The following is an 18,873-nucleotide window of genomic DNA, read 5'->3' as shown; positions in this document are numbered from 1 at the left end:
AATGATCTTCGAGGACTTTTTCCAGATGTGGTAAGTAATATGCGCTAATTCCCCTTGATACTTGTCATCTATATCAAATTCATTATAACAAGTTGCTCTTGGATTTGGGATTTTTCCCCAAAAAGTTGTTTATTTCCAAGTATGTTAGGGTATATTTTTATCAGAAGTAAGTATTAATGTGAGTGGTAGGTTGCAGCACTATGGCTCCTCTGTGCTTGCACAATTGCAAAGACGGTCACTGCAACCTCGATCCCGCTCTTGGTTCCATAGGTGGGTAGACAATTGTCATAATTGGACGATCCATGAGCACAAATGGGATAAGGCTCAGAAGACGTATCTGGAGCATGCCGAAAACTCCCAGTCGCAGCGCTGACCGCGGAAACCGAACGCCGGGAGACTTTTGAGATAGGAATGTCACTGGTACAGAGCATCCATCTTGACACCCTGGAGACAGACATTGGAGGTCCCAGCATGCCTGACCATTCCATGACCACCAACCGTAGTATTCTTTGCAACGCCCTTATCGCCCCACCATACATTCTCTCCCTCTTCAAACCAATCGTCCATCAAATTGACCAGTGTCTGTAAATGCCCAAAAGTGGCCGGCTGCGAGCCGCTTCTCTGGCTCCAGGCCAGAAACGATCCAAAGGCGGCCACGACACCTACTCCAGCAAGTAGTAGGAGAATGCCTACCCAGTTCATATACACACTTTGGCCGTCGGAGTTCACAGCCAAGCCGAATAACCAGTAAGCAAGTGATTTCAGTGTGAAAAGGAGGACGGTTTGCCAGCTAGAGATTGCAGTTTTCAAGGACCCGACAGGGCCGAAGGAACGCTGTGTCCCCGTCTTACTGGTGGCAAGGCGCCAGATGTGCTCGTCGCGGGACAGATTTACAAGGAGTTCGGTGAGATGAAGCGACAGAGTCAGAAAAATTTGCAGAGAAGTTGTGATGAGTAGGGCGCAAAGGTTGAGTTCCAGGACAGGGACGGACTCGCCGTAGAGAGGCAGGGTAGTCGATGAGGTCTTTCGAAAGTATGGGTTTGACCCTACGGCAATGCCCCAGACTATTACGAGAGCGACAAACGCCCAAAGGAAACGGGTGATATGTCTGATTGAGGGCATAGCACGCCGTGCTGAAGCTTGGGTGGGGAGAGGCTTCTCAGGCATTGATGCCCAGTCGGTTTGGTGAACACTAAGCATGCAGCGACCATCAACGCTGCGCATCCCATGATGTAGGCACGTGAGAGCGGTATTGAGGGGGTTTGAACTCCATGTCGGTATGAGCTTTCGAGAACCCCAGAGGCAGAGGGTAGAGATCATAGCCTGACCAAGTATGCCAATACCAAGCGCCGAAATAGCGATGCCATTGAGAACGAACCCCTTCTTTTCGGCACTGGTCGAGGATAAGAACAGCTGGCCAGATGATGCGTAACATATCATCAGAAGGAACGCCGAGACTAGATTGGTCGACCATCTGCTGGATGAATAACGGCGCGTACTTACTAAAAGCCGAGCATTTGAATTGTACAAAAGCCGGCCTTCGCGCCAAAGTGCCCAGCGAGTGGACGCCGAATGAATATAGCCAAGACAGTCCGTACAAAGACTGATACAAATGTTGACTGCCAGCTTCACGAGTTCTTGGCGTACTGTGCTCAGGAAAAAGACGCGTTCGCCTTGCCCGTTATGGGTGTAACCACCATTTTGAGTACGGAACAGTTGGCCGGATTGGAAAGTCCAATGTGCGAGAGTAACGCAGGCGATGGATACGAGCCAGCTGAAGATGAGTCCGCCGATACATGTGTTGCGGGTCATGAGTCCTTTATCGTAGGCTGGAAGCGTCTGAACTTCGTGAATCCAATTCATGTTCGTCTCTTTCAAGGACGACATAGGTTCTAGAGGCTCTTTGTGCGCCGAGTCATGCTTTGCATTCGATGTGCTGGGCTCGGTGTGGCGATGTGCTGTCCCAGACCGCGTCCATTGTTGCCGCCTTCTCGTCAAAGGCCAATCCAGGCGCCAGCCTGCCATTTTCACCAATGGAAAAAAGATCTGGGCGGTGATTACTGTCGAAACATCTAGACCTTGGGTGTCGAAAATGTTCAATCAGGCGGTGTAAACCGCTGGTATTGCTTGTGCGTGTTGTCCAGCTGCTCTGCCGGCCTGGATGACTGGAGGACTACGGAGACACTACCTTCCTAGCAATGATGTGATGTCGCATGAAGATTGAGATATATTCGAAATAACAGCGGGGAGAACAAGACTGCTGGGAGAAATAGTTGCCCAGTCGGCGATGTTCGATTTGCGAGGGTGTGGTGCCGATGATCTTCAGCCACAGCTGGGCTGTACGCGGCCCCCGAGATCCTTCGCTCGATATGGTATCCACTCGCATCATCGTGCATAATAGGCTAGACGAATCAGGACACCCTCAAATGCCCAACTGCATTGGACATCTAATAATATCCGCTGCGCAACTCTCATTGTATGCTAGCATTTCAAGTCCGACAGCGTATCAGACTATCTTTGATTTTTCATAGTTTTCATACGTGGCCCTAGCATGACTTGTACATTTCTGGCGATTCTGGGATTGCAACTCTTCCTCCTTGTGCTGTCGTGGGGCGCCGATGGTTTCGAGGTCCAGCCTGTCCAGATACCCCAGCTGGATTTCAGTGAGATCGGTCGTGTTGCATTCATTGGAGATTTCGAAGCGCTATCACTCTACCAGTACACCGAGCGATCCAGCAATGCCTCTGCGCCCTCAGGCAATGGCGGTCAATCAATTTTGCAGCAGCTCCCGAACGGAGATCTTGTCGAACTCGCAGAAGCCAACGGGCCCATAGAACATGTTGGTGCCTTTGTGATGCACGATGGTACATATGGAGGGACCATTGTCGTAGGAAACTTCACTGCAATAGCCGGTATTCCTGCAGAAGGTATTGCTATGTTCAATACCACCTCGCGCACTGTCTCTCCTATGCCAGGGCTTAGTGGCCCAATATTCACGCTGCTGATGGACGGCGAGGACCGAAACACATTTTATGTAGGTGGGGACTTCTCAGCCGCGAACTCAGGCAATGTGTTGGCTTGGGTAGGCACGAGTGGCTGGGCCAGCTTACCATTTGGAGGTTTTAACGGACCTGTCAACTCAATCGCTAAATTGTCGGACGGATCTTTGGCTTTTGGAGGCAGCTTTGATAACCTGCTCAATCGAAGTATTGCTGCAAACATCAGTGCGCTTTTCCAAGGCAACTCCACAGAACTGAGTGGACTTTTCGGATTCAACCCCAGCGCATCAACTGAAGGTGGTCGTTCTGCAGCGGTCACTCGTACAAAGCTTGACCCGGGGGCGGTGGTAAACGATCTGGTCTCGTACAACAATTCTTTGTTCGTTGCTGGGGCTTTCCAGTCTCGCGATATCCACAACATCTTTGTTATCGAGAATGATACCTCCATTGCTTTATCAGGGGGTGGATTGAATGCTAGAGTCAACACCCTCTATCTTGCACAAGACCTGCTTTTCGCAGGGGGTGACTTCACGGACACGGCCAACAAGACCACTGGAAACCTTTCACATGTGGCTGTCTATTCAATACTAGATCAAAATTGGCAGGCCTTAGGGGCAGGGGTGAACGGTCCAATCTCACATTTGAACCCTTTGGAGTTCATCATTACTCCGGGCTCGGCCCCAGAAATTGTTGTTGTTGTTAATGGAGATTTTAACCAACTTCAAGAGTTCGGAAACAACTCAATGGCTTCGGTGGACGGCCTCGGGATTTGGGTGCCATCGGCAAACAATTGGCTGCAGAATATCGCGATTGACCAACAAGCTTTCCATGGCCAACTCAGCAGCTGCAGCACAAACATCAGCGCAGCGCAGGAGACTGATCTCATCTGCGCCGGAACACTATCTTCTTATGGTCTCAGAGCAAGCAGTGCAATTGGACTCATAACTGACACGTCCCAAAATCTTGAACTTGTTACTTTGGGACTTCAGACCAAGTCGAGTAATGGATCTGGCGCCGCGACCGGACTGTTCTACTCAGAAAACGGGCTCAATCTCACAATAATTGCTGGACAGTTCATAGCTGAAGCGTCCGATAAGTCTGTTGTCCAAAATCTTGCATTCATCAACAACACCGACAATCCCGAAATAGTCTCGGGCATGAATTCTGACTTTGGGAGCAATTTTTCTATCCAAAGCCTAGCCACCCAGTCGACCATTTTGTATGCCGGCGGTGTTCTAGCTGGCAAGGTAAAAAACCAGAATGTCGAAGGCATCTTCGCATACAACTTATCTGAGCATGACTTTTCGGTTAGCCAACCACCTGCCTTGGAAGGAAACGTTGTCGAGGTAAAAGCCATGAAAATAAAACCACAAGGTAGCCAACTGTATGTTGGCGGCAGTTTCGCGAAGGCTGGTTTGATTGACTGTCCGAGCGTCTGCGTCTACGATACTGCGTCACAAAATTGGAGCCGTCCAGGCACTGAGCTTAGTGGCTCTGTCACCTACTTGACTTGGACTGACGACGAAACACTGATTGCTGCCGGCAACATTGCCGTTGGTGGCGTGTCTTATTCTTTGGCAACATTCTATGTTCCTGATGGTGAGTGGACACCTTTCAGGGAGGACCAGCCAATCCCGGGTCAAATCACTGCAATGAGTCCTACAGGCTCCAGAGGTCAAGATACGCCATCTGGTAGTGCTGGTTGGTCCAGCGACTCGGCGGGTTTCTGGATTGCCGGCACTTATCCCAATAGCTCCGCTTTTCTAATGAAATGGGGCAATGATACATGGTTGCCAGTCAACCAAGATTTTGGCAATCCTAGCAAGATTACAGGAGTAGAAGTCGTATCGTTGGATCAAGACACCGCTGGCAATGAGTTCCTCGATAGTGGTCGTATCTTGGTACTTACGGGGAGCATGAATCTGCCCCAAGCGGGTAATGCTTCTGCTACGCTTTTCAACGGAACATATGTGTGGCCCCTAGTTCTCACCACCGGCGCGGACGGTAGCCCAGGTTCTTTGAGTCAGATGTTTTCTGAGCAAGAAACCTATTTTGCACCGGCTCCGGATCCCAAGGGCACCGTGGTTGCAATCGCAGTAGCAGTCATAGCAGTCTTAATTTCTATTATCATCATTGGGGAAGTGAGCGAGATCTGCCGTCGGCACTGGCTTGGAAGGAAGGGATATGGCCTACTACCTCGCCGAACAGAAACCTAGGGCAAAGGCCGCACGGTGAGCTTTGCTGTTCCCACCACTGCTCCGCTCCTTTTTCACGACAGCGACTGAGACGTACTCAGGAAAGCCTTCGACTTCGCCGCCTTGATACATCTGTGCAGTCCCTGGAGGGAAAGTTGTTTGAGGGAGGCATGGCTGAGCACGGGATAGATGACAGATGCTTAGAATCGGAGATGGGATTCAAGGTAGAAGGGAGGAAAGTATTCTAGGTAGCAATAATTATTTGCCGGTTGGGTCGACACTGCTTCCGGGTAAGTGAGGGGCATCTTAGCGTACACAAACCCCTCTGCAATGCTTGGCATGGTCCTGTTGAAATGCATCGACCCAATACATCAAATTCACGACTCCAATACAAGTCGGATCATAAGTAACAATTCAAACGGCTCTAGACTCGTATGACTATTTATCAAACCTGTAAGTATACCGAGCAAAAGTCGTGCATAGAGTCCTGCAATCACACAAGTTGCTGAAAGAAGGGATGATGCTCAGGTCTTTTCAATTTTGCACGCTTTTATGAGTATCCACCAGAATACGTCAGCTATTCATCTTCGAAATTCTCAAAGGAAAGGGATTCAATACTGTAGCTTCCCCTCACTCACACAGATAATATTTGAAGTTCATTTCGTTATAATTGTCCCGTCTTCCTGGCAGCGCACCTCTTGAACTATACTTTTCCCGGGCAACAATTCAAGCACCTTGTTTCGTCTTATAGTGCTCGTTGAAACCCTTTCGCCACGGTTCCAACCTCAGTCAGCCATCATGTCTCGTGATCCCATCGTCCGAGCCTTGCACGACTTCACTAGGTACTAGATCACCCTTTAGCCAGACCCTACTCTCAAAGCGACGCTCCTGATATATGTACCACAGCTGCGATGTCGCCGACGCCCTCCTCAAATTGAATCATCCTCATGGTGGTTTCTTGGCCGATCTGTAAGAGATCATCTATTTGTTTAGTCTACATGCATGAATATCTTCAACACGGCTCTGATCCTTGGCACAAGCACAATGTGGTCGCCGAAACGGCAAGATGGGCCTACGAAGATGATCGGACCGGCATACACGGTAAAGTACGTCCGCAAGGATCACGGCACAGCTCCAACGCATCAGGGGCACTACGTAAGCCGACCTCGCTAGATAATGAGCAATGTTCCTCTGATTTCCTGGCTTTTCTTGCGATTCGATACCTGTCGTTGATGTTCCTTTGATCAACAGATCGATACCATCCCACCCCACTCCATCCTCTTCATCTCCGCCCCCTCCCACACCATCAACGCAGTCTACGGCGGCCTAATGTCCACCCGCGCCAAACACTCCGGCGCTGTCGGCACCATCGTCGACGGCCGCGTGCGCGACTTGCAGGAACACCGGGACCTAGAGTATCCCGTCTTCGCGAAAGATGTAGGCACGACGGCACCGCAGGAGACTCTGCGCGTCAACGAGGTGAACGTGCCGGTGCGGTTGCAGAGCGAGGAGCAAGAAGCCATTGTTTATCCGGAGGATTATTTGATTGGCGATCTGAACGGTGTGGTGTGTTTGCCGAAAGGGTTGGCGGAGAAGGCGGTCGCGTTGATGGCGAGTCAGGTGGAGGCTGATGAGAGGATTGCGAGGGATTTGGCGGAGGGGAGGCCGTTTGGGGAGAGTAGTAAGGAGCATAGAGCTAAGGTGAAGAAGGTCGAGGATCTTTGAAGGGAGGCGGAGGAGGCGAAAAGGGATGCGAGGCAACGTTGGTAGACGCATCATAACTAGATATAGCGTGTTGAGTGTAAGATCGGGGTGGTTGGAAACGTGCCTTGAGCAGGTGCTTGCTGAAACAATGGAAATGAGCAATGAGGGCAGCAATGCAGTATCAAAGCTGACGAGTATCATTTGTAAAACCCCAACGCTTCCACGATGCCGTATCATTGAAGACATCTTTTGCAAACACAGCACGCGGACATATTACACAGCTCTTAGGCTCTCACCCACTCACAGCATCATCTCCAGTGGGTTCTCCACCACTTTCTTGAACTCCCTAATCCACTCTCCTCCAACGGCACCATCTACCACCTTATGGTCAAAGCTTCCGGTCACCACGATCTGATCGTCCCACTCAACTCCTCCATCTTCTGAAGTGGACGGTATCGCGACCTTTTTCGTAGTGCCCACCGCCAAGATACCGGCTTGCGGAGGATTGATGACAGCCGTAAATCGCTCAACCGCTGCGTTCATGCCCATGTTGCTGATCGTGAACGTACCGCCCTGGTACTCTTCTGGTTTTAGCTTTCCATCTCTTGCGCGCTTGCCCAGGTCCTTAACCTGCGCCGAGATACCCTCTAAGCCCAGGCTGTCCACACCCCTGACGATGGGCGTCATAAGGCCAATGGGTGTAGCGACGGCAACGCTGACGTCCACAGTATTATGCTGGCGTATGACGACCTGACCACCAACCTCACGCCAACTTGAGTTCACTGCGGGAATCTTCTTGCAGGCGACGGCGGAAGCTTTGATGAGGAAGTCGTTGACCGAGAGTTTGTATTTTCCGTCTGCCGAGGCATTGAGAGCTTGTCGGAGTTTAAGCAACTTTGTGACGGAGAGAGTCCCGGAAACGAAATAATGTGGATTTTGGTTGAAAGACTGGGTAAGGCGGTTGGCAATGGTCTTTCGCATCGAGCTTGCTGGAATATCTTCGTATGTTGGAGCACCCGCCGCGGCCGCTGTTGGCGCTGCGCTTGATTCAGGCTTGAACTTCTCAATGTCTTGTTTTGTAATCCTGCCACCTGGACCGGTACCCTTGATTTGCTTGATCGGTACACCACGCTCAAGTGCAAGAGCTTTCGCAGAGGGACTGGCTTTAGGCTCACGATCTAAGCTCGTTTCCAGTCTCCCACCCGAAGATTCCGACTCCTGTGGTTCTGGCGGAGGCGCTGACTTTGGCTCGTCTTTGCTAAGGGTATCGGGCGACGTCTTCGACCCTGAGTTTGAAGGCTCGGAGGATTCTGCTGCCTCTTCCTTCGGCGCATCTTTCGGTGGTGCTTTCTCACCTCCTGCATCATCGAGACTGAATGACTCGAAAGCTGAGACATCTCCACCCTCTTCAATCATAACAGCAATTGGCTACATAGATGTCAGCGCAGGTCAATGCAAGAGTATTTTTGACTAACATTCCCAACCGCAACGTCTTTCTCGCCAGAGTCCTTCAAGATCTTGGCAAGCACACCGTCTTCTTGGAATTCGAAGTCCATTTGCGCCTTATCTGTCTCAATCTCTACCAGCACATCTCCTGGCGCAATTGCATCTCCCGCTTTTTTCTGCCATGTCCCAATATTTCCCGCTGTCATCGTAGGTGATAATGCTGGCATGCTAACGACTGTATGAGGAGGAAATGCTGCAAATATACTGTTAGCTGGTTGTACCCAGTAAAGGCCGGGCTTCTGGAGTTTACATTTCGAGGCATAGAGACGGGCGAGGGCGGACAGGGCCGGTATGTATCTACCACACATGATCGTATAAGTCAAAGGTAATCTAAGCTAAGCCAACTATGCACCTTGTAGATTGGACGGGGTTATAATTCACCTTGATGCATTCTGTGACCGTGTCAGAGCTGAAGCTCCAAGCGAGCTAGATGGAGCTCGGAGGCATGCTCGCACCGGAGCGCGGAGCAAAACAGAGGCAGCCATTGCAGGCCAAGATGTGAGGTTGGCTCAGGAGAAATGGGAGGTTATAATCAAGCATGCATATACATTCCAGACATTATACAAAAGGACAATGCTGACTGGGTTGCCGTCAAGTATGTAGAGGATTGAAACTTCTCGGTGATTTTCCTAGAGCATGCTGGGCGGCCTTGGCATCAGCCATGGCAAAATGTTTCGCCGAAGACCGATCGCCGTGACCAATCAGCGATTGGACAGCTCTTGTCTTGAAGAATTGTACAGACTCACCAGGCATCCGATACGACACTCTATTGCCACGGAACTTTGCTCTACCCGCTACATCCCTCCTACGTAACATTTGAAAGCTCAATGCGGAATCGGAAGGTCTCCAGGAGAGCAAGAGCTATAGTGGCTGCCTGGGGCTCAGATCTCTCCTATGGCGGACAGCGAGCAAATCGCACCATCAGCTGAAGCCAACGTTGCCAAGGACCCCAATGAAGCTGTTTCCGAAAGCTCTGGAGCTCAATACCAAAGCTTGGCAGGCGACAAGGAAGAGCTGCAGTATGGGCAAAGTTGGAAAGAGATAGAAGTGGCGGAGACACCAGAGGAAGATAGGAACAATATCAATGGCTTGACTGAGCCTCCTGAAGATGAGCAGAATAACCCAGACGCGGCCGAGACATCTTCGCAGCAAACTCAGGAGCCTCTATCTCCGTCGGCCCCTCAATTACCGGAAAAGGACGAGCAAGGTCAGCCTCCGCCTCCAGACAGAGAGGAGGAGCAACCTACAACGGCCTCAAAAAGCATAGGCTCACACCCATCCACGACGACTATGAATGGCACATCGATACATCAGCGGTCTGATAGTCAGTCCACGCAAGCTACGAATGGTACGACTGCTGTCCGGCGATTCTCGGCACCTTTGAGCTCCATCGTCTTTGTTGTCTCAGCTTTGGATCAGATTGCAGCGTCAAAAGAAGCTAGGAAGAAGAAAGAGCTCGGAGACGCCGCACAGAAGGCGTTGGATGCTATCAAAAGATTGGATGGCTCGCCACCTCCCGAGGTCATCTTCGAACCTCTGCGACTGGCGACAGAGACATCTAGTATACCATTGACTACGACGGCGCTTGACTGCATAGGAAAACTTATTAGCTACTCCTACTTCTCCGTACCCCCCGGAGTCCAAGACCCTAATGCTCCGCCTAGCTCCCACCAGCAACTCCCCTTAATCGATCGAGCGATCGAAACGATCTGCGACTGCTTTCAGAACGAAGCGACGCCATACGAGATACAGCTCCAGATTGTAAAATCTTTGCTGGCAGCTGTCTTGAATGACAAACTTATTGTTCATGGGTCGGGTCTCTTGAAGGCTGTCCGCCAAGTCTACAACATTTTCCTACTCTCAAAGTCGAATACAAACCAGCAAGTGGCACAAGGAACACTGACTCAAATGGTGGGTACAGTCTTTGAGCGAGTCATGACGAGACTGTCAATGAAAGAGGCTCGTTTGAATCTGGCAAAAATTGGTTCGGAGAAAGGTACTTTAAACGGCAGCACAGTCGAAATCAACGGTAGCAGCTCCGTCTTGGAATCAGGGGAGGGAGACGCCAATCCTGAGCCGGACGGAGTCTCCGAAGCCAACTCAACATGGAACTCGGATCAGCCGGTCCCAAAAGAGCCAGGAGAACGATTGACTCTGCAGAGCTTGGAAAATGCTAAGAGCTTCGACGATAGAAGGATTGGCGATAACGCCCCCACGATGGTGACACCAGCAAAATCAGCCCAAAAGCGAGCTGCCTCGGGACAAGCTTCTACAAATGGTGACGAAGAGCACGGCAGACCCGAGACTCCGGATGAAGACGAAGAGGATGAAATCTTCGTGAAAGATGCGTTTCTAGTATTCAGGTCCATGTGCAGGTTAAGCCACAAAGAGCTGCCACCAGATCAGCAGCAAGATATCCACTCCTCGAACATGCGCTCAAAGATGATATCACTTGCCATTATCCGTACGACTTTGAATAACAACATGGCCGTTTTTACGTCACCGCTGTGTACCATACGAGGCACGAACAATGAGCCCACCAGCTTTGGCCAAGCCATCAATCAGTATCTCCGCCTGAGTGTGAGTAGGAATGGGGCAAGCTCCGTCAGGCGAGTATTCGAGATAACCGCAGAGATTTTCTGGTTGATGCTAAAAGACATGAGAGTCGGTCTCAAGGTTTGTCTTCTTCCAATGTGTCTGGGCGAACTATCACTGACTTGGAGCAGAGGGAAATCGAACTGTTTCTGAAAGAGATCTATTTGGCTATACTCGAGCGCAAGAACGCCCCAAGCTTCCAGAAGCTCTATGTCATGAAGATCTTAAAAAGATTAACCACAGACCCGAGAGCCTTGGTTGAAATCTACCTCAACTATGACTGTGAATCAACAGCACTTGATAACATGTTTCAAAGATCGATCGAACACTTGTCCAGATTGTCCGGCATGTCCGTCCCGCCCGCCATCGTATCACCCCAGCAGCAGCAACAGTATCAAGATCAGTACACCAAGGAAAGTGATGCTGATCTTGATTGGCATGACCATGGAAAACTCCCACCCTCCTTGACGACCGCCAGTCTCAATGCTCCATGGAACCATGAGTGGGATCTACCGGTGGACTTTCTACTGAAGCAGCAAGCCTTGGATTGCTTAGTCCGGACACTTCGATCACTTGTCAACTGGTCTCAAGATAGCCTTGCCGCAGGCGCTGCAAAATTGCATGACATGGAGTTGCAGGATCCCAGGGATCGGTTTAGAGAATCTCTAGAGCGCCTTCCAGCAGCCGGCTCTCCAAGGATGTCCACAGCAGGCACGCCTATTGCTCCTTCAACGCCACTCCTCGAGGATGATCCTATGCAGTTGGAGAAAGCCAAGCATCGAAAGACTGCACTCAACAACGGCATTCGTCAGTTCAACTTCAAGCCAAAGCGTGGAGTCAAACAATTGATCACGGACGGATTCATCAGGAGTGACTCCCCTGAAGACATTGCCGCCTTCATCCTACAAACCGAGGCTCTGGACAAGGCAATGATCGGCGAGTACCTTGGCGAAGGTGAAACACAGAACATAGCCATCATGCATGCCTTTGTGGATTCGATGGACTTTACAAGGAGAAGATTTGTTGATGCATTGCGGCAGTTTCTACAGAGTTTCCGTCTTCCAGGAGAGGCGCAGAAGATTGACCGCTTCATGTTGAAGTTTGCAGAGCGTTACATTACCGGCAATCCAAATGCGTTTGCCAATGCTGACACAGCCTACGTCTTGGCATATTCCGTGATCATGCTGAATACCGATCAGCATAGTGTCAAATTGAAAGCTCAAAGAAGAATGACTGTTGATGATTTCATCAAGAACAATAGAGGCATCAATGATAATGCCAACTTACCGGACGAGTACCTTACTGGCATCTACAGCGAGATTGCAGAAAATGAGATTGTTCTGAATACCGAGCGTGAAACGGCTGCAGCTCTTGGCATGATGCCTCAACCTGCTGTGGGTGGTATCGCCTCAAGAGTTGGACAGGCTTTTCTTCAAGCTGGTCGAGATCTGCAGAGAGAGGCTTATGCCCAAGCCTCGGAGGAAATGTCGAAAAAAGCAGAACAGAGACTTCGCAATATGATACGATCACAACGGAAAACGACTGTGAAGAATGTAATGCCGAAGTTCATTCCAGCTACTTCATTCAAGCATGTTGGCCCAATGTTCGATGTTACCTGGATGTCGTTTTTCTCTGGACTTTCTGGTCAGATGCAGACCACTCAGAACATCGAGGTCATCAAACTCTGCATGGAGGGCCTCAAGCTCGCTATTCAAACCGCTTGCTTGTTTGACCTCGACACTCCTCGAACAGCCTTTGTGACCGCACTTGCCAGCTTCACGAACCTTGGTAATTTGAGCGAAATGATGGCAAAGAATCTCGAAGCGCTGAAGGTGCTCATCGAAGTCGCTCAATCGGAAGGAAACATGCTCAAAGGATCATGGCGAGACGTCTTGACGTGTGTAAGCCAGCTGGATCGATTCCAGCTAATCTCTGGGGGGGTCGACGAAGGCGTTGTCCCTGATGTCAACAGGGCTCGGATTCAGAGAGCACCCGCAAATACGTCTCGACGACAGCCTAATCGCCCACGGCCAGCTGCAATAGCGAACAATTCCAGCTACCACATTGAGATAGCTCATGAGAGTCGATCATCAGATATGATCAGAAAGGTGGATCAAATCTTTACGAGTACCGCCCAATTGTCTGGAGATGCTATTGTTCACTTTGTACGCGCGTTGAGCGAAGTCAGCTGGCAGGAAATCCAATCTTCAGGCCAGAGCGACTCGCCACGGACTTACAGCCTCCAAAAACTTGTCGAGATAAGCTACTACAACATGACTCGTGTCAGATTCGAATGGTCGAACATCTGGCAAATACTTGGCGATCACTTCAATGAGGTTGGATGTCATTCGAACACTCATGTAGTGTTCTTCGCGTTGGACTCATTGCGACAATTGTCAATGCGATTCATGGAGATTGAAGAACTGCCAGGGTTCAAATTTCAGAAGGACTTCCTCAAACCTTTTGAGCACGTGATGGCGAACAGCTCTGCAGTAACGGTCAAGGATATGGTCCTCAGATGCTTAATACAAATGATCCAAGCGAGAGGACAGAACATCCGATCTGGATGGAAGACAATGTTTGGGGTCTTCACCGTCGCAGCTAGAGAACCATATGGTAAGATCTCAAGTGCGATTTGCTCATATTACCGTTGCTAATTTGAGCCGCAGAGACAATTGTCAATCTCGCCTACGACCACGTTACTCAGATTTACAATACTCGCTTCGGAGTTGTCATCTCGCAAGGCGCTTTTGCCGACCTTGTCGTCTGCTTGACAGAGTTTTCTAAGAATCTCAAGTTCCAGAAGAAGTCTCTAGCGGCCATCGAAACGCTGAAGTCCACTGTTCCGAGAATGCTCAGGACTCCGGAATGCCCCCTTTCGCATCGCATAAAGCCAATCACCAACGGAGTCAGCGAGGAAAGAGACGCTCTTCCCAAAGCGATCAGCAGGCAGACTCAGGAAGAACAGTTCTGGTTCCCTGTCTTGTTTGCGTTCCACGACATCCTTATGACTGGCGAGGATCTGGAGGTTCGATCAATGTAAGTCTTGTGAGATCTACGTCTTTGCCTACACTAACACCCAACGAAGGGCTTCAAACTATCTCTTCGACATTCTGAAAGAGTATGGTGGTGATTTCCCTCCAGACTTCTGGGACATACTTTGGCGCCAGCTGCTTTATCCCATCTTCATGGTGTTGAAGTCCAAGTCCGAGATGAAAAATGTCTTAAACCACGAAGACTTGTCTGTATGGCTCTCGACTACCATGATTCAGGCCTTGCGCAACATGATCACCCTCTTCACTCATTACTTCGAATCTCTGGAATACATGTTGGACCGCTTCCTCGACCTGCTGGCCTTGTGCATATGCCAGGAGAATGATACCATCGCCCGCATCGGAAGCAATTGCCTGCAGCAGCTCATATTGCAAAACGTGACGAGGTTTCAACCTGAGCACTGGAGCAAGATAGTGGGTAGTTTTGTCGAGTTGTTCGAGCGCACAACGGCGCATCAACTCTTCTCCGCAGCCACGACTTCCTCCGATTCTTCTAGTATTGCCGAGGACGAGAGCGTTCGAAAACCGTCTGTAGCAGAAGTCTCAACCATCAAAGACTTACCTTTGACTACCTCGCCGACTATCTCGACGTTTGCCAGCGCTGGGCCCGAGGCTACGAAGCTGGACAAGGCTCACTATGCGCCCAGTGAAAGCGACGAGGCTACTTTGGCTGAACAGTCCATGCGCTCAAGAGCAGGCTCAACGCGTACTAACATTTCGCCACCACCTACCCCTTCTGCAGCAAATGCCGAGCTCGAAGACTACCGTCCACAATCCGGTCTCCAGCAACAGCCCATAGTAGTCACAGCAGCGCGTCGCAAATTCTTCAACAAGATCATCACCAGATGTGTGTTGCAACTGCTCATGATCGAAACCGTCAATGAATTGTTTTCTAATGATGCAGTGTATGCTCAAATACCAAGCTCAGAGCTGTTGCGACTGATGGGACTCTTGAAGAGTAGCTACACCTTTGCAAAGAAATTCAACAATAACAAGGGTCTGCGGATGAGGTTGTGGAGGGAAGGCTTTATGAAGCAACCTCCAAATCTCCTCAAGCAGGAAAGTGGGAGTGCTGCCTGCTATGTCAATATCTTGCTGCGGATGTACCACGACGAAGGTGAGGAGCGTAGAAGAAGCCGCGCCGAGACAGAGGCTGCACTGATACCGTACGTCACCTTCCGTCTGAATCAATACATACTGACCTGTTTCCGCAGTCTCTGCGCCGACATCATTCGTTCATTCGTCCTTCTCGATGAAACACAACCGCGCAATATCGAAGCCTGGCGCCCTGTCGTGGTCGACGTTATGGAGGGCTATACCAATTTTGCCCGCGATGACTTCGAAAGACATATCGAGACCTTCTACCCGCTGGGCGTAGACCTGCTCAACCGCGAGCCCGGATCGGAAATACGAGTGGCGTTGCAGGCGCTCTTGCGGCGTATAGGGGAGATCAGGATGGGCATGCAACCAAGGGAACACACGCCAGTGCAGACGCCGACGAGTCCGCGGAGCACGAGTGGTGCGTATTTTGAAAGGAGAAGAGGAAGTCGAGGGCGATAGGCGGGAAATTGGGAGCATGAAAAGGTCAATCTTGAGGGAGTAATGTATTCGTCGTGTGTATCGCGCTTTAGCGTCCTGTTGAGCGAGACATGGATATGGGTCTTTCTGTATACCGGCTCTCTTCTGGCTGGTGGAAAATAAGGGTTCATCATCATTGCTTGTAATGAAAGTTAGAAGGATGGCGCTTATAGACTCGTGCGACGAAGAATATTTGGACTTTCTCGCTAATCCAGGAAAGCCTCTACATTTCTTCTATCTAGCGTCCATTCCTCCGCAACTATATCTACAGCGGATTTCATGTGCATCGGAATAGTCATACTGAGCGCACAGCACACGATCGCAGGCTCAGTCGGCCTTCAAGATCCCCACACGCGAGAGTCTGACAAGGAGCATGTAGACCAGACCACCCGAGGTTTTACCACTTTCGAGAACGCTTCGTGGCTTCATGTTACGTCTGGAATCCGTAAAGAGTTGGTCCGGATAGGCTTCAAGCTCATCCGTAGTCCTAGCGGCGGTCGACAGGTCCGGTCGAGCGTGGAATGGGGGGGGGGGCATACGAAGAAGTAGCGGGTTGCAGAGATGAGACGTGCCAAGCCTCGCTAAGGCCCTTCGAGTTAGCTTGGCATGTCTGAGGCCAGATGGGTTGGAACTGCTTGAATGTCATCAATTTTCCTACTTATCTCAACTACCACCTCGCTCATACCCCGTCTATATGCAGAGATGTCCGTCACAGGCAACGCTGGCGTAATCTGCTTCAACTCGCCGGCGCCGAGTTGGAAAGCCTGACCAAGGCAGTTTGCGGCTGTACCACAACTACGATACTAGTCGGTCTCTCCGTGTACTTGAGTAGTATGTTTCTTCTTTCTGGGCGGTTGTTGGTCATTTGAAATGTGACACATCTGCAGCAAATAGAGTAAGCCTGTGATCGACCTCGTCTCTTTCTTTCCCGAATCCCGGACACCCTCATGCGCTCCTTCCACACATTGGTCTAGAACTGCTAGCATGGAAGCTTCGGTACAAGCTTAAGCGCAGAGGTTTCAGTATAGTTTGAGTGTCTACCGTTTCGAGGGGGCTTGGAGGTACTGAAATCTCCGTGGTACTGCTGTCACTACTTCATCAAGGAGTTGTTCTATTGCTGCACCGTCTTCACTCGCTCGATCGAACGACAGTACACGCGGAGAAGGAGTAGATCCCATTGGTCTAACAGGCGGGATATGTGAATGTTCTAGCCGATTTGAGTAGGGCTTTTCTTGACCCTTCGGGCCAAACATTCGCCACAGACGCCATCTATTCGTGATCTGTGAAGGCGAACGGCCCAAAGGAATAGCAGCATCCTCACTATCGGAACCTGGATCAGCCCACCTCTGAAGATTATTGGCAAAGGCATGAGCTTCGCTTATCCAGCTATCGCTGATTCCAGTGGAAAAGTTCGGTTTGTTCCAGGTTACTGTCGACATAGGCTGATCTTCGCGGTCGAGTGACACAATCGCCCTCCGGACTGGATAGGGCTCGGTCGCCCAGAGAGGCTCGGTATCGGAAAAAGTGGGAAATTATTTCAAATATTGGCCGTGGCTCCTCGCATTAAGAGCACTCAACTTGCAGAGACGCATGCAGTGATAAGGTGGTGAAACTCTTCACCTCGATTGATTCGAGGGCGCACGTGAGGTTAGCGTTGCACGTGCACCCAGTCTATCGCAGAAAAGACCTCTTAAGATCAGATGCATGCCAATCTAGATCGCGTCCAGATCGCCGCCGCTTCGAATTATTGTCCAGGTACGAACTCCCCCAGAAAGCGGTACCTAGTCCTGTCACGCAATCGAGTCGAGATTCCCCTCGCTAAATCTGCATGATTGTCTGGGTGTCCGTATGCAGGTCCTGCCGTTCCTGCAGCCTATCATATACATTCCATTTCGCCATAATCCCTGCACCTGCCCGATAGGGAAAGCGTGGTGCGCCTGACAGCTGACAAGTGCTGATCTGTGGAAACGGTTAAAAAGGTGACATACTCGAAAGAGCTTAATCGAGATTATATTCATATTTCAACAGAAACGTCAAACCTCAACTCAACAACGGGCGCAGAATACCGTAATATGTTTATGTAAATTTCGAACCGATTTTGATATCTTTCTTGTCGCTTTTGCATTCTATTGCTCAAGCCTTATCATGGTTGTTAAACATTGCCGAGGATCGCTGGTATGTGGCGCGACAGAATCGCCTGTATGGGAACCTGAATACTGCGCCACGAGTGTGAATGGGACGCAAATTTTGCTCGCGTTTTGCTTGCATGTTTAGAAGAAGAACATCAAGCGTCACGTTTCTCGTCTACCAAAGATTTTGCTCACATCTAATTCTTGCGCTCTGCAGCATCGGTGAATTGGATGGTTTCTTTGAAAAAAGCAATCATCCACGCAGCCTATTGCTGGACAAGGATTAGATCTGAATCACGCAATATCATGATCTCCATAGGGCAAGGAATGATTCTCAAGTCTGGCGCTGTCAAATCAGCGGGAGGGCGCAACGACGCGTGCCGCCATCGCTTCGACCTTCGATTCTACGTCGGAGCATCTGGGAACATGAGCCAATGGGAAGGCTGATTACTCGCATGCGGCGCAGATTTACTAAAGGACCGATTCCTCCCCTAAACGACCCCCAAAATGACACCCAAAACAACCCCCAAAACCTCCCTTGGAATTGATCATATGTCGTAGGTTAGCATCGCCACTATTTGAGGTTGACATTTAACGAACTTCTTCCGGGCTACTATGCCAGACCCAAATGACGGGATCTAATGCTGCAAGTTCCTGACCCTCTCATTGCATTTTCCACTACTCCATCACGCAAATCCGTTTGACGCTACCGCCATCCTTAATGGTGAGCTCTAATGTCGCAAGTTTCTCGTCCGCTTGTACCATTTTCCCATATTCCATCAGGTATCGGTAACATCGACTGCCGATCATCGTTTGTACCGCGTCCTCTTGTATTGTCCACCCATACTCCATCAGACATCGGTGAAATTGACCGCCGATCTTCCTTCTAATATTTCAGCAAACGACCAAAGGTGACGACTTACGAGGCATAAACCATCAGCCATCCATCATCCAAGCGAGCAATTATGGCACGCTATGGAGAATTTTCTAGTCTCCCGAGGGAGTCCAGGTGAGGAATTGCGGAGATGGCATGATTGTCAAGACCGAGGAGAACGGAACATGTAGTATGTATGGAATCAGCAACGAGAACCGGCATTCTTTTCCCCTCAATTAC

At 50.2% G+C, this 18,873-nt stretch overlaps 5 protein-coding genes across 5 annotated transcripts; 3 read left to right on the top strand and 2 right to left on the bottom strand.

Annotated features, from left to right (window-relative positions):
• Positions 1–414: 414 nt before the first annotated feature.
• HO133_002849 (uncharacterized protein) lies at positions 415–2,025 on the bottom strand (the record flags this gene model as incomplete). The annotated part of the gene is made up of 2 exons (XM_037293774.1): positions 415–1,413; positions 1,648–2,025. 2 exons carry the CDS (start codon positions 2,023–2,025, stop codon positions 415–417), a joined length of 1,377 nt encoding a protein of 458 aa, XP_037149852.1.
• A 526-nt stretch (positions 2,026–2,551) lies between these two features.
• On the top strand, positions 2,552–5,215 carry HO133_002848 (uncharacterized protein; the record flags this gene model as incomplete). Its single annotated transcript, XM_037293773.1, has 1 exon — positions 2,552–5,215. One exon carries the CDS (start codon positions 2,552–2,554, stop codon positions 5,213–5,215), a length of 2,664 nt encoding a protein of 887 aa, XP_037149851.1.
• Positions 5,216–5,992: 777 nt separating this feature from the next.
• HO133_002847 (uncharacterized protein) lies at positions 5,993–6,919 on the top strand (the record flags this gene model as incomplete). The annotated part of the gene is made up of 4 exons (XM_037293772.1): positions 5,993–6,036; positions 6,101–6,163; positions 6,235–6,349; positions 6,446–6,919. 4 exons carry the CDS (start codon positions 5,993–5,995, stop codon positions 6,917–6,919), a joined length of 696 nt encoding a protein of 231 aa, XP_037149850.1.
• A 279-nt stretch (positions 6,920–7,198) lies between these two features.
• Positions 7,199–8,889, bottom strand: HO133_002846 (uncharacterized protein; the record flags this gene model as incomplete). Its single annotated transcript, XM_037293771.1, has 4 exons — positions 7,199–8,326; positions 8,374–8,597; positions 8,655–8,701; positions 8,786–8,889. 4 exons carry the CDS (start codon positions 8,887–8,889, stop codon positions 7,199–7,201), a joined length of 1,503 nt encoding a protein of 500 aa, XP_037149849.1.
• A 409-nt stretch (positions 8,890–9,298) lies between these two features.
• Positions 9,299–15,612, top strand: HO133_002845 (uncharacterized protein; the record flags this gene model as incomplete). Its single annotated transcript, XM_037293770.1, has 5 exons — positions 9,299–11,080; positions 11,131–13,615; positions 13,669–14,038; positions 14,088–15,218; positions 15,267–15,612. 5 exons carry the CDS (start codon positions 9,299–9,301, stop codon positions 15,610–15,612), a joined length of 6,114 nt encoding a protein of 2,037 aa, XP_037149848.1.
• Between the last annotated feature and the right edge of the window lie 3,261 nt (positions 15,613–18,873).

Source organism: Letharia lupina, assembly GCF_014066315.1.
Source record: "Letharia lupina isolate WasteWater1 chromosome Unknown contig_16, whole genome shotgun sequence".
NCBI classification, from domain to species: Eukaryota; Fungi; Ascomycota; class Lecanoromycetes; order Lecanorales; family Parmeliaceae; genus Letharia; species Letharia lupina.
Note: the sequence above shows the minus strand (reverse complement) of the source record. Positions and strands in the feature narration are given on the sequence as shown.